The 15,557-nt window shown below is 37.5% G+C and overlaps 1 protein-coding gene across 3 annotated transcripts in view; it reads left to right on the top strand.

Annotated features, from left to right (window-relative positions):
• EFCAB3 (EF-hand calcium binding domain 3) overlaps window positions 1-15,557 on the top strand; it is a 76,780-nt gene that overhangs the window by 55,296 nt on the left and 5,927 nt on the right. For all 3 annotated transcript variants that reach the window (XM_082443140.1, XM_082443142.1, XM_082443141.1), the window contains 4 exons: window positions 978-1,098; window positions 6,860-7,053; window positions 7,402-7,586; window positions 14,275-14,397. In XM_082443140.1, coding sequence (XP_082299266.1) covers window positions 978-1,098; window positions 6,860-7,053; window positions 7,402-7,586; window positions 14,275-14,397 — 623 coding nt within the window. The remainder of the gene's footprint in view (window positions 1-977; window positions 1,099-6,859; window positions 7,054-7,401; window positions 7,587-14,274; window positions 14,398-15,557) is intronic.

The raw sequence follows: 15,557 nt of genomic DNA, 5'->3' as shown, positions 1-15,557 counted from the left end.
GTGATTTACTCTTGTACTGCTTCTCTAAAACAAAATTTGCTAAGGAAATTGATACAGTTTTAGAATTTTAACTTAAATGCATCAAGTCCTTCTGCAGAAGACACTGCTTTTTGGACTCCAATGAGAACACTCAGGCAGTGGTACAGAAAATTTTGGTCACCTTTTATAGTACTTTAATTCTTTACCAGTACCTGTGCTACTTTGGGAGGTACTCCTCCTACAGAAGAAAAAATATCTTTTTAGAAAAAGAAAAATGCTCTCTCTCTCTCAGGCAGATTTGGGTATAGATAATTCACTATTCCTGAAAAATATCTTCCTCACCCTGGTGAAGCCTCTGCCCTCGGTGTGAGGGCTGGACAGTCTGCTGGAGGTTCGAGAGCATGTTCTCACACAAGGGTATAATGAAGTGGAGGTACTCAAATTATTGCTGTTAGTCCTCTAACAGTTTGTTTATGAATTTTAACAAGCTGCCTTGGAAAATCTAACCCTATTCATATCTTGTCTTCTAGGATGAATGCATTCCAAATTCCAAATATTGTATACAGTTTTGAAAAATACATCCTTTCATAAGCTATGAACTGTTTTAGTATAAACAGAAGTTACTGTTTCAAGTATCACTGTAGTAACAAGGGTTTGCCTGCACACCAGAAGTATGTTTATCAACAATTCCTTTACATAGAAGAACAGAACAATAGTCCTTAACACATAATTCATGTTTATGTTAAATGTATTACTGTATTTACTTAGAAGTCACTGAACTAAAAGTATTTCATTTAAAATTCCATGATTATTTTGTCTGTTCAGTAATCAAAATGACCTTTTTACCAAATAGAACAGACTTCGGATGTTTTTCTATAATTCTCTGTTCTTGACTTGGTATTAATATTGTATATACAGTAATACAACTGTCACTTTAATCCTTTTTATGATAGATTTTTTTTCAGAAGGCATTTTGAATTTTTTTTTTCCCTCCACAGTTCCAGAAACGGAGAACTGTTTAGATTTAGCTGGCAACCGAGGGATCCTATTGTTTGAAATCCTATCAAAGCTTGTAGAGACTTCAGCCTTACCCAGAAAGGCTATAATGGAAATAGTAAGGTAGGTGGCAAAGAAAGAACAAAAACGACCTTCTCGGCAGCATTTATGAGGATATTAACAAGGCAGCCACCTCTCCCTAACATCCTACTCCATGGATCTGCTCCAAAACAAAGGAGAAGGTGTATAGGCAAATAAATAGTCATGTGCCACAACATGAGACCGTATTCCTTCATCCTCACTGCACTGCCTAGTTCTGAAATTGCAAGGTTGATTCAGACGGTCTCAGTGCCCCATGAAAGCCTAAGACAGCCAAAAAAGTTCAGCTTCTCCTACCCTAGGCTAGAGAATCCCAGAGGAACGAGACTTTTCCAGGAATGATTTTGGATGAGCTTGGAAATCTAGTTTGAATACAAGATACTCCCATTCACACTGGATCTACCAGGGGCTGTCAAAAGGTCCTTTGGGATGAGGTACAGCAATTTCATACTTCCCAAAGTAGTCTTTGGACTGGAGCAGAGCCAGAATTAGACTTGAGAATAGAGGATAAGGAAACATTCTCACACCCAAATGTGTTTATTCCAGCAAATATCACTAAAGATACATTTCCTCAATCTATGTCTATCATTGTATTACAAAAATTAAATGTTTCTGTTATCAGTCTTTTCAACTCTTACTCTCTCAAAGCATTCTACTATCCCACTTAGAGAGACTTAAAAATACAGAATGCCACCAACAATGTAAAATATCCTTCTGCTCCTCAACAGGTAATCTCTTTACACTATCCTACACCTAGGTCAGATGTGGAACAGAGGGTGCACAACATTCTACACTTCATTCCAAGTCAAATACATGTATTAAATGCCTGCTGTTGGTTCACAAATTTGGCACATTCCTTAACCATTCAGCCTCAGTTTCCTCATCTATAAAATGAGAATAATAATACCCATAACACAATTATAGGGAAATTGTGAGGATATGTGATAATGCAGGTAAAGTGCTCAGCACATCATAGGAGCTCAATAAATGTTAGCTATTATTATTATGTGAAAGTAACTAGAATAAGTATAGAATACACACATTATTTATTTTAATCCTCACCTACTGATATGCCCTATCATCCCCACTTTACAGATTAAAAAAGCTAAAGCACAGGTCAGTTAAGTAACCTGCCCAAAGGGGTAGGGGTGCCTAGATTTTAGCACAAACTGTCTGGTTCCAGAAACCATGCTCTTTTCCACCTCCTTGTATTGCTGCTTATACCCAGTAAGTGCTCAGGAAATGTTGGTGTTTTTATTGTTATTATGGTTATGGTAGTTACTTATCATATACCTGGTTCCTAAGGAGATCAGGCAGAAGTATTTAACAGGTGGCATTTGCATTTAAGGAGCTTAAAATATAAATGGAAAGAAGGGACTTCCCTGGTGGCACAGTGGTTAAGGATCCTCCTGCCAATGCAGGGGACACGGGTTCGATCCCTGGTCCAGGAAGATCCCACATGCCGTGGAGCAACTAAGCCCGTGCACCACAACTACTGAGCCTGCACTCTAGAGCCCACAAGCTGCAACTACTGAAGCCCGCGTACCTAGAGCCTGTGCTCCACAAAGAGAGAAGCCACCACAATGAGAAGCCCACGCATCGCAACGAAGAGTAGCCCCCACTCGCTGCAACTAGAGAAGGCCCGTATGCAACAACAAAGACCCAACACAGCCAAATAAATAATTAATTAATTAATTTAAAAAAAATCTTCCAACAAAAGTCCAGGACTAGATGGCTTCACAGGTGAATTCTATCAAACACTTAGAGAAGAGCTAACACCCATCCTTCTCAAACTCTTCCAAAAAATTGCAGAGGAAGGAACACTCCCAAACTCATTCTACAAGGCCACCATCACCCTGATACCAAAACCAGACAGAGATACTACAAAAAAAGAAAATCACAGACCAATATCACTGATGAATATAGATGCAAAAATCCTCAACAAAATACTAGAAAACAGAATCCAACAACACATTAAAAGGATCATACACCACGATCAAGTGGGATTTATCCCAGGGATGCAAGGATTCTTCAATATACGCAAATCAATCAATGTGATACACCATATTAATAAAGTGAAGAATAAAAATCATATGATCATCTCAATAGATGCAGAAAAATCTTTTGACAAAATTCAACACCCATTTATGATAAAAACTCTCCAGAAAGTGGGCATAGAGGGAACCTACCTCAACATCATAAAGGCCATATATGACAAACCCACAGAAAACATCATTCTCAATGGTGAAAAACTGAAAGCATTTCCTCTAAGATCAGGAACAAGACAAGGATGCCCACTCTCGCCACTATTATTCAACATAGTTTTGGAAGTCCTAGCCATGGCAATCAGAGAAGAAAAAGAAATAAAAGGAATACAAATTGGAAAAGAAGAAGTAAAACTGTCACTGTTTGCAGATGACATGATACAATACATAGAGAATCCTAAAGATGCCACCAGAAAACTACTAGAGCTAATCAATGATTTTGGTAAAGTTGCAGGATGCAAAATTAATGCACAGAAATCTCTTGCATTCCTATACGCTAACAACAAAAGATCAGAAAGAGAAATTAAGGAAACAATCCCATTCACCATTGCAACAAAAAGAATAAAATACCTAGGAATAAACCTACCTAAAGAGGTAAAAGACCTGTACTCAGAAAACTATAAGACACTGATGAAAGAAATTAAAGATGACACAAACAGATGGAGAGATATACCATGTTCTTGGATTGGAAGAATCAATATTATGAAAATGACTATACTACCCAAAGCAGTCTATAGAGTCAATGCAATCCCTGTCAAATTACCAGTGGCATTTTTTACAGAACTAGAATAAAAATCTTAAAATTTGTATGGAGACACAAAAGACCCCAAATAGCCAAAGCAATCTTGAGGGAAAAAAATGGAGCTGGAGGAATCAGACTGGCTGACTTCAGACTATACTACAAAGCTACAGTAATCAAGACGATATGGTACTGGCACAAAAACAGAAATATAGATCAATGGAACAGGATAGAAAGCCCAGAGATAAACCCACACACCTATGGTCAATGAATCTATGACAAAGGAGGCAAGGATATGCAATGGAGAAAAGACAGTCTCTTCAATAAGTGGTGCTGGGAAAACTGGACAGCTACATATAAAAGAATGAAATTAGAACACTCCCTAACACCATACACAAAAATAAACTCAAAATGGAATAAAGACCTAAGCGTAAGACCAGACACTATAAAACTCTTGGAGGAAAACATATTCAGAACACTCTATTACATAAATCACAGCAAGATCTTTTTTGACCCAACTCCTAGAGTAATGGAAATAAGAACAAAAATGAACAAATGGGACCTAATGAAACTTAAAAGCTTTTGAACAGCAAAGGAAACTACAAACAAGATGAAAAGACAACCCTCAGAATGGGAGAAAATATTTGCAAATGAATCAATGGACAAAGGATTAATCTCCAAAATATATAAACAGTTCATGCAGCTCAATATTTAAAAAAACAACCCAGTGAAAACATGGGCAGAAGACCTAAATAGACATTTTTCCAAAGAAGACATACAGATGGCCAAGAAGCACATGAAAAGCTGCTCAACATCGCTAATCATTAGAGAAATGCAAATCAAAACTACAATAAGGTATCACCTCACACCAGTTAGAATGGGCATCATCAGAAAATCTACAAACAACAAATGCTGGAACTTTGTTATAGAGCAGAAACTAACACACCATTGCAGAGCAATTATACTCCAATAAAGATGTTAAGAAAGTTAAAAAAAAAAATTCTGGAGAGGGTGTGGAGAAAAAGGAACCCTCTTGCACTATTGGTGGGAATGTAAATTGATACAACCACTATGGAGAACAGTATGGAGGTTCCTTAAAAAACTAAAAATAGAATTACCATATGACCCAGCAATCCCACTACTGGGCATATACCCAGAGAAACCATAATTCAAAAAGACACATGCACCCCAATGTTCATTGCAGCACTGTTTACAATAGCCAGGTCATGGAAGCAACCTAAATGCCCATAGACAGATGAATGGATAAAGAAGATGTGGTACATATACACAATGGAATATTACTCAGCCATAAAAAGAAACGAAATTGGGTCACTTGTAGAGACATGGATGGATCTAGAGACTGTCATACAGATTGAAGACAGAAAGAGAAAATCAAATATCGTATATTAATGCATATATGTGGAATCTAGAAAAATGGCACAGATGAACCGTTTTGCACGGCAGAAATAGAGACACAGATGTAGAGAACAAACATATGGACACCAAGGGAGAAAGTGATGGGGGGGTGGTGGTGGTGGGATGAATTGGGAGATTGGAATTGACATATATACACTAATATGTATAAAATAGATAACTAATAAGAACCTGCTGTATAAAAAATAAATAAAATAAAATTCAAAAATTCAAAAAAAAAGAGTGTTTACTCTCACTCTTAAGTATGAATAGACATCCAAGGATCAAGAGATATTTAAGGAAAACCTGTGTTACTAAAGAAAGATTAAAACAGGAGGAAAGGAAGGGAGGGAGGGAGGAAAGGAAACAGTTATAAATATAACCTGGTATATAATCATCAAACAAAGATTAGAGTCTCAGGGAAGGGAGAGACTCTTTACTACACCAGCAGTTTTCTAACTTGGGCACTCATCATTATCACCTGGAGCGATTGTCAAAACACATCGCTGGGCCCCAGGGTTTCTGATTCAGGAGTTTTGTGTGAGACCCAAGAATTTGTATTTCTAACAAGTTCCCAGTGCTGCTTGCTGCTGCTGATTTGAGGATCACACCCAGAGCCATAGAGTCTGCAGAGAATACTCTGAAGGAAAGGAAAGGTGAGCCTTAAAGAACCTAGTAGGAAGTAAATTACACTGAGAGAAACGACTATTATTCTATATTCAGAGGCGAGTGAGAACATTGTGAGTGGATGGGTTCAAGGCTAGGGAAGGACCCTAGTTTGTGGCTCAATATCAAAACAAACAAACAAACAACCCGATCAAAAATGGGCAGAAGACCTAAATAGACATTTCTCCAAAGAAGACATACAGATGGCCAAGAGGCACATGAAAAGATGCTCAACATCGCTAATTATTAGAGAAATGCAAATCAAAACTACAGTAAATTATCACCTCACACCGGTCAGAATGGCCATCATCAAAAAGTCTGCAAACAATAAATGCTGGAGAGGGTGTGGGGAAAAAGGAACCCTCCTACACTGCTGGTGGGAATGTAAACTGATACAGCCACTATGGAGAACAGTATGGAGGTTCCTAAAGAAACTAAAAACAGAGCTACCATATGACCCAGCAATCCCACTCTTGGGCATATATCCGGAGAAAAACATGGTTCAAAAAGATACATGCACCCCAGTGTTCATTGCAGCGCTATTTACAATAGCCAAGACATAGAAGCAACCTAACATGGATCATAATCGATAGGTATTTTTCTAGACAAGACTGGGAAGTCTTGGGGAAGAGGAAGGAAGGCAAAGCCCAGGAACTGCATATATAAAGTAATTAAATGGCCTGTGGAAAATATCAGTAAATGTTCTATAAATGTCACAGAAACAAGCCCTCAATAAATAATATTGAATGAATATACAAATTAAATTTAAAATGAACGCATTCAGCATATATAACTTGCAACTTGACTTTTTTTTCTTTCCGTCCAACACTCAGGCACTTTTTTTCAGTAGGACTATGGCACTTTTTTTCAGTAGGACTGTAGCACTTTTTAACCACCTGTGAATTACTTTTTTTTTTCCTAGCTATTTCCGAAGAAAATTCCAGGAAACCACCTCGGAAATGGTGTGGAGTCCTTATGCTACGGGTTATGGAAAAAGGAGATTTAAGCCAGACATATGCACACCTCCAAGCTCAAGCACAGCCGCCTGTGCTAATGCTGCCCGGATTGCAATAATGAAAGAAAAGGATGTATTTAAATTTCTTGAAGAGCTCAAGAGTAAGAGCCATTTGTCCTCTCCCCACTGTTGTAAAGGATTTATTTGTATATTACTGGTCAGAAATAAATACTAGATGCCAAGTGCTTTAAGAGTAGGGCCACAGCCTATTCTGAGTGTCTGGTCTCTGTCACACAGATATCATTTGAAAGCAAATGTACCTGAATCCCCAGACACCTGATGAAGCTGAAAGTCTGTGGATGCATGGGTGGTAGGAGCAGGAGAGTGAAGAAGGGGTGGCATGGCCCCTGAGGAGATGAATAGACAAAGAGCAAAATAGGTACCACATGTATGTCTTTTATGTGAATTTCTTCTTACATTATTTGTGATACCAGTTTTTATCTTCTTAGGATGCAGTCCTCCTTCAGATAGCCCATATTCAAAAATACCCATCTTTCCACTGGTTCCTAACGTGGATGGGGTGGTGATGGGAAAGCCATTCAAAGACATACAGAAATTAAAAATGCTAAGGAGAAAGGAGCCTCTGAATTTCTTTGAGAACTATTTTTTCCATAAAAAAGACTGGAAAACACAGGTGAGACTTAGATTATGTCATATCAGTTAAATACGTAGGTTTTTAAGTTCTAACTTAACAGAACTAGTAATGTGCTTTTTAATGACAAATATTTTCAGTCATGATATTTCAAACCAGATTCCATAGCCATGTTCCTAAATTTAAAGCCCAGGTATAAATATTTCATTTAATTTCAACAAATAGTTAAACTTACTGAAAATACATAATATTATCATTCTATTCTAGTCCACTACAACATCTAATCTAATATACAATAAATGTCAATTAGAAACCAAGAAATGGAACTTTCAAGTTTCAGAATGAAAGTAACTGAGCTAACATGAACACTACCCCACCAATCTACTCACTCACCATGCCCAACCCATCACACAGACTCATGTGACCACATAAAAATACCAAATGAAATAAAGTGACATATAAAAATGCATTCAAAAGAAAGGGACCCCTTTGTTTCAGAAAGAAGAGAGAACCTAAGGCTAGAATGGTATGTTCATAAATGACCCTGTGAGTGGCTGAGGGAGAGGTGAGAGGTGAAGCCCTCATGGGGCTTCACATGGATCTGGATCCTTCATATGGATCTAGGCCCTGATCGCTAGGGGTTGGGGTTTTGTTTTGTTTTTTTTCCCCAGTGGGAATGAATATTTATTTATTTATTCAAAAAATTTTTTTCCTGTCTTTTTTTTTTTTAACATCTTTATTGGAGTATAACTGGTTTACAGTGGTGTGTTAGTTTCTGCTTTATAACAGTGAATCAGTTATACATATACATATGTCCCCATATCTCTTCCCTCTTGCGTCTCCCTCCCTCCCACCCTCCCTAAGGGGTTGGGGTTTTGATGACTGTTCAGGGTCAGGAGATATGGACCCTGTAGGTGAGCAGCTAGGACTGAAACCTCTACAAAACCAGAATCTGAAAGGGCTGCCCTTTTAGTGAAAGGAGGAGTCCCCTGGCGCAACACAAACAACCACCAGTTAGAACCAGTTAGAAGACATAAGAAGATAAAATGACCTCATTTAAAATAGTAACAGAAGAGATAAAACTCCTAGAGATTACTTAGGAAATATAAAATATCTATGTAAAGAAATGGTTAAGATGCTCCTAACGGACCCAGAAGAAAATGTGAACAAACAGAAAGGCAGACCATGTTCTCAATTTAAAATGTTTGACATCATAAAGATGTTGTTCTTTCTTGCTTGATCTATAACTTTAATGTGATTTTTTGAATTTACCCAAAGGATTTTTATAACTAAATAATCTGGTTCATACACAAAAAATAAGAACAGTCAGAGTAATCTGGAAGTAAAACTTAATGAACACAGGGAGTAACTTTACTAAATATTAAGGCATATTTAAAAGTCTCAATAATTAAAATAGTGGAGCGATTGTCAAATTAATAGATCCAAAGAACAAAATACAAAATCCAAAAATAGATAAAAATATACAGAGAATTTTAATTTTAAAAAAATGTGACATTTCTGGGACTCCCCTGGTAGCACAGTGGTTAAGAATCTGCCTGCCAATGCAGGGGACACAGGTTCGTGCCCTGGTTGGGGAAGATCCCACATGCCACGGAGCAACTAAGCCCGTGCGCCACAACTACTGAGCCTGCGCTCTATAGCCCACAAGCCACAACTACTGAGCCTGCGTGCCACAACTACTGAAGCCCGTGCGCCTAGAGCCCATGCTCCACAACAAGAGAAGCTACCGCAACGAGAAGCCCACGCACCGCAATGAAGAGTAGCCCCTGCTCACTGCAACTAGAGAAAGCCCGTGCGCAGCAACGAAGACCCAACGCAGCCAAAAATAAATAAACAAATCAAATCAAAAAAAGAATGACATTTCAATATAACATGGAAAAGATAGATTGTTCAATAAACAGTGTACTAGGTAGCCATCTGAGAAAAAAAATTGAGATGCATAACTTACACCTTCCACAAATTCCAAATGGATCAAAGATATATAGGTAAAAGGAAAAAATGGAAAGAGGAAGAGAATAAAAGAAATCTTTAAAATACTGAAACTCTGGGAAGGCCTTCCTAACAATGACACAAAAGTAATTTTTAACAGAAAGATATTAATTCAAGTACTTCAAGATCAAAAATCCCTACATGGCCAAAAAAGTCACATTTGCAACACATAACACAAAGAGCTAACTTCTCTAATACATCAAAGAGCTTCAAATTGATTAGAAAAAACTAACCTATATAAAAATGAGCAAAGGATATGAACAGTTTTCAGAAACATGAAAAGATATTCAATCTCACTCTTCATAAAAGATCCAAATTAAACCTACCCTGAGATATTGTCTTTCCATATTAGATTGCCCAAGACCAAAAAGCTGAAAAACATATGGGGCACTCCTAAATTGTAGATACGAGTTTAAATTGATTCAGCCTCTACAGAGGAAATTTGGTAATATTTACCAAAATGACAGACCTCGTTCCTTTTGACTATAGGGGAGGTACAGTTTCTCCTCTACTCTCTTAAGGTTTTTGGCAGGGCCTGAGAATTAAATTGACATAAGACAGTTAAAATGGAGAAAAGCAAACACATTTTATTAAATTTTACATGTACCTGGGAGAATGAAGACCCAAAGAAGCAATTAGAATTGAACACTTATGTACTGAAATGGACAGAGTAGTAAATTGTGAAAAAGTGTCCAGACAAAGAGGCTTGGGCTAGGGTAGTTAAGTGGGTGAAGAAGTGAATAGGAAGATAAAGGTTAGTTTAATAAGGTATGTTAAGAGTAACTGCATAAGAATAAAATACTTTTCTAAAATCATAAAAAATTCCCTGGCGGTCCAGTGGTTAGGACTCCATGCTCTCACTGCTGAGGGTCTGGGTTCAATCCCTGGTTGGGGAACTAAGATCCCACATCCCACAAGCTGCACAGTGTGGCCAAAAAATAAATAAGAATGTAAAAAATCATTAAAAAAAGAATAAAATAAAAAACAAAATTTGCTTGTACAGGTTTCTCTTTGCCTTGACTCCTTGTCCCTAATGATATGAATGTTACTTTCCTCCTGGTACAGGGAGGACATCTTCCATATGGGGGGTTTATCTCCTGTATTTAGGGAAAAAAAAGGAGAACTCAGTGTACCCTTCTTACACCTGGTGTTCTTCAAGTGCCTTTAGCTCAAAATAATCCTTATGCCAAAGTGGCGTATTTGGGGGTGGCATATTCCGTCGCCTTCATGACCTGGCAATTCCACTCCTGGGACACCACCTAAGATACACAGATATCCTTGCACATATTCCAAATGCCACCCATAAAAGGGTAATTCATTACAGGGTCATTTCTGCTAGCAAAAGATTGGTGGGGGGTGGGGGGGAGACTAAATAACCATTAATAGGGACTAGTTAAGTTAGGCTCCAAACACACAGTGAAATGTTCTGCAGCCATGTTAATGACTAAGAAACTCTTTGTGCAATGATGTGAAAGATCTCCAAATGGAAAAAGCAAGATGCAAGGCAGTATGAATAGTACACAACTATTTGTGTAAAAGGAAGAAAAGTCAATATGAAATATGGACATTTTTTTCTTGTAAAATGGCCTGGAAGGAAACACAAGAAATTATGACATTGGTTGCCTGTAGAAAGGGAAACGAGGGGGTTGGGAGAGAAAAGTGCCAGGGAGATCGCAGTGTATACTCACCATACTTTCAGAATTTTGAACCATGTGCATGTTTTACCCTCTAGAAAAACTGAAATAAGAAAGAAGTACTGGTTTGAAGAGTATTAGACAATAAGAACTAAAATAGTACACCATGGTAACATGGAAGATGAGGAGGGCAGTGCCCAGAATTAAAGCTTTCTAAATTCCTTTTATTATTTGGGGAGAGGCTTATGATATTGATTAAATCTATAATTTGTTACATTAATTTTAAGTATTAAAAATGTGAAGACAATCACTAAAAACTAAAATGAATAATTGCCAAAACAGTAGAGGAAGAAAAAAATAAGAAAAGAGAGAACATGAGAAAATAAAAAGTGCACAACAAAATAGGCAGAAAAATCCAAATATATCAGTAATCACAGTAAAAGATTAAACACACCAGTTTAAAAAAATAAAGGGGAAGGAAGGAAGGGAGGGAGGGAGGAAGGAAGAAAGGATCATTTTCAAGTTAAAAAAAAAAGATTCTGATTTTTTAAAAACTAATTTTAAGATATATATTCTTTAAGGGAGACACACCTAAATTATTACACAGAAACTTTAAAGGGACAGAAGAAGATATATCAGGCAAATACAAATCAAAATAAGTTGTTATCCATACATTAGTGTGGGGAAAAGAAAATTTAAGGAAAATATAACTAAAGATAAAGATGCTGTTTAATGATTTTTAAAAATCATCAGGAGAATCTTAACAATAAAAGAAACAAATAAAACAGACACAGATTCACATAGAACAAACTAGTGGTTACCAGAGGGGAGAAGGATGGGGACAGGGGCAAAATAGGTGAAGGGGATTAAGAGGTACAACCTACCAGATATAAAATAAATAACTTACAAGGATGTAATGTACAATACAGGGAATATAGTTAATATTTTATAATAACTTTGTATGGAGTGTAATCTATTAAAATATTGAATTACTGTTTGTACACTTGAAACTAATATAATATTGTAAGTCAACTATACTTCAATTTAAAAATTTTTTTAATAAAATAAAAATACGTATTTTAAAATTTTTCAACTTTTTTATTTTATTTTTTTTTGGCTGCACCATGCAGCATGCAGGATCTTATCTCCCCAACCAGGGATCCAACCCATGCCCCCTGCAGTGGAAGCGCGGATTCTTAACCACTGGACCACCAGGGGAGTCCCTTTTCTTTTTGGAAAAAAAATTTTAAATCATGAGGAAGATATAACTATTCTGAATCTGTACACACCTAGCAAATTAACAGATAAGGTGATAATTAACAGAATAATAAGGATTGGCTTTAGACTTTTTAAGGCATTATACATGGTAAAAATAAATATTAAATGAATAAGCAAATCCATAAGTACAGTGGGAGATTTTTATGCATCTTCAGAAACTGATAATGCAAAGGAGCGGTTGGGGGGGATCAAATCTTCTTACAAAAATTTAAGTTTAACAGAAACATGAAACTATAGCTTGATGTAGAATCAGAGTCTAGAAAAAGTTGTTTCAGGACGTAAGAGATGAGCACAATTTGTAGCCAGGAGGAAGAACACTTAGAACTCCGGTTCTCAATCTTGGCTGCAAAACAGAACCACCAGGGAGAGCTTTTAAAATCCTGGTGCCCAGGCCACAACCCTGTCCAGTTAAATCAGATCTCTGGGAACGGGGCCCAGGCCTCAGTATTTTTTAAAGTTCCAACATGCAGCCAAAGCTGAAAACCACTGCTCAAAGAGAAGAGAAACTGAAGATGTTTGAAGATGTAGGAGAGGGGCAAGACAGGCTACATAACTTGCTAGGCCCAGTGCAAAATGAAAATGTAGTGCCCCTTGTCCAGAGATAATTAAGAATTTAAAGACAGCAACAGGGACTTCCCTGGTGGTCCAGTATCTAAGACTCCACGCTCCCAATGCAGGGGGCCCAGGTTCAATCCCTGGTCAGGGAACTAGATCCCACATGCCGCAACTAAGAGTCCGCATGCTGCAAATAAAGATCCCGCATGCCACAACTAAGACCCAGTGCAGCCAAATAAATAAATAAATATTTTTTTAAAAAAATAAAGACAGCAACGATAAAACATTAAACCAAAAAACAAAACAAAACAGAAAAAAACAAAAAACATTAAACCAAACTTAGGGCCCTTCTAAGTATAAGGTCCTGTGTAACTGTACAGATCACACATCCATGAAGCCAGCCCTGGAAAGAGGAAAATTGAAGGGATAAGGTACAGGAGGAGACCTTGGAAATTAAGAAAAACTCTCAGATATAAGAGGGAAGGAGGAAAAAAAAAATGGTTTAAAGGATGGAGAAATCATAAGGTGGAAAGAAGAGCTGAAAGAATTCATATTAGGGGAATTCTCTGGCGGTCCAGTAGTTAGGACGCTGCGCTTTCAACTGCCGAGGGCCTGTGTTCCACCCCTGGTCAGGGAACTAAGATCCCACAAGCCGTCGCAGCGCAGCTAAGGGAGTTTGAAGGTCTGGTTTTCCAGCAGCCGCTATGAGGACTGTAAGAGAGTTTACAGCAAATGAAGAAAAATAATGTCAAGCATTACTGAGGGCCTGGATGACACTGGGTCATACGCATTTTCAAAGAAAGCAATCTGCATATTTACATGATTTCCACCAACATTGTTCAGTAGCCCAGGAACAGGAGAAAAAACAGATGGCTGGTTCCCTGTGAGAAGTTTGGGAGTAGTATAGGTTGTGCTCTGTGGAGGGCACATTCATTTTTAGTGCTTTGGAAGTTTGGGTGAGGATGGAGTTGACTCCTCTCTACCCTCCACATCCATCCCAAACATAAACCATCCTGTGGTCTATACTCCTCTTTTGAGTAAGCTTCACTATTAAGAAAGAGAGTTTGCTAGATGCCCATTTACACATGGCAGTATACCAGGTACCCCAAAACAACTGACAAGTGCTGTAGAAATAACTTTGTAAATCATATACACACCCTTTCATAATACAATATGCTTCCGTGTATTTTTGCCTTTGTTATATAATTCAACTAAAATATAATACTAACCTTCCTTTTTAAATGTTCATAAAGGCAGCAAATACAAAGCCTATCGACCCTACCTCAGGCTACCCAACTGACATCCTCGCCATTGACCAAATACTCAAGAGAAAGCAGAATTGGACAGTGGCTGATGCAGCTGCTATTAAACAGCACGTGAGTATTCACTTGTTGAACACCTTCAGAGAAACCATTGACAACTATGTCTTTAAAATAAGACCAGATCATTTCTTATTTTCATCCATTGTAATGACATTTCTTGCTCTATAATCAAATGCGTTCAAATGTTAACTGTTATAATTCATCCTGCTAATCACCTATGGAGTCATACCCAGCATCATTTCTGGGACATTCATTTGTTTCATGCTAGAAATAGCAACTAATTAAGGTAGTAAACCAACGGTCACAGTGAGTGGTGTAATCAGCGAATTGTGATGAGTGAATGCATCTTTATTATGGCAACTAAAAGAATAATTGTAATAATAGTAGTTTAAGTATGCTTCCTAGGTGTCAGGCACTGTGCTCTATAAGTACTCTACAAGTGCTCTACAGGTACTAATTCATTTACTTATCACAACAAATCTTTGAGGTAGGCACTGTTACTCCTTGTCATTTTACACATATGCACAGAGAGGTTAAGTGACTTGCCCAAAGGCACACAGCTGGGAAGTAATAGGGCCAGAATTATAAGCATGGGTAGCTTGGCTTCAGAATCCACAACTGTGGATTAACCACAACTGTGTGCCACCTGTCTACTTTTGTGCCCTGACTTCTTAGCAACTTTTGTCCTCTAGAGACAGACTGGGGTGTATTTATTTTATGCCACCTCCCTTCTGCATTTGACACTAATGATCAGGCTCTCCTAGACACTTACTACTTCCTTAACATTTACAATACTGCATCTTTAATTCTCCTTGTAGCTCTGTGTCCTTTCCTCTCCTCTTTCCTGAAGGTTCATCCCTTAGGTCTTTTTTTTTTGAACTATAGTTGAAGTATAGTTGATTTACAGTGTTTCAGGTGTACAGCAAAGTGATTCAGTTATACATACACATATAAATATATTCTTTTTCAGATTCTTTTCCATTTCCCTGTGCTGTAAAGTAGGTCCTTGTTGTTTATTTTATATATAGTAGCATGTATCTGTTAATCCCAAATTCCTAATTTATCCCTCCCCCCTTTCCTCTTTCAAACTTTGGTAACCATAGTTTGTTTTCTATGTCTGTGAGTCTATTCCTATTCTGTAAATAAGTTCATTTGTATCTTTTTTTAGATTCCACATATAAGTGATATCATATGATATTTGTCTTTCTCTGCCT

This window comes from Balaenoptera physalus (assembly GCF_965194825.1).
Source record: "Balaenoptera physalus genome assembly, chromosome: 20".
Taxonomy (NCBI): Eukaryota; Metazoa; Chordata; class Mammalia; order Artiodactyla; family Balaenopteridae; genus Balaenoptera; species Balaenoptera physalus.
Note: the sequence above shows the minus strand (reverse complement) of the source record. Positions and strands in the feature narration are given on the sequence as shown.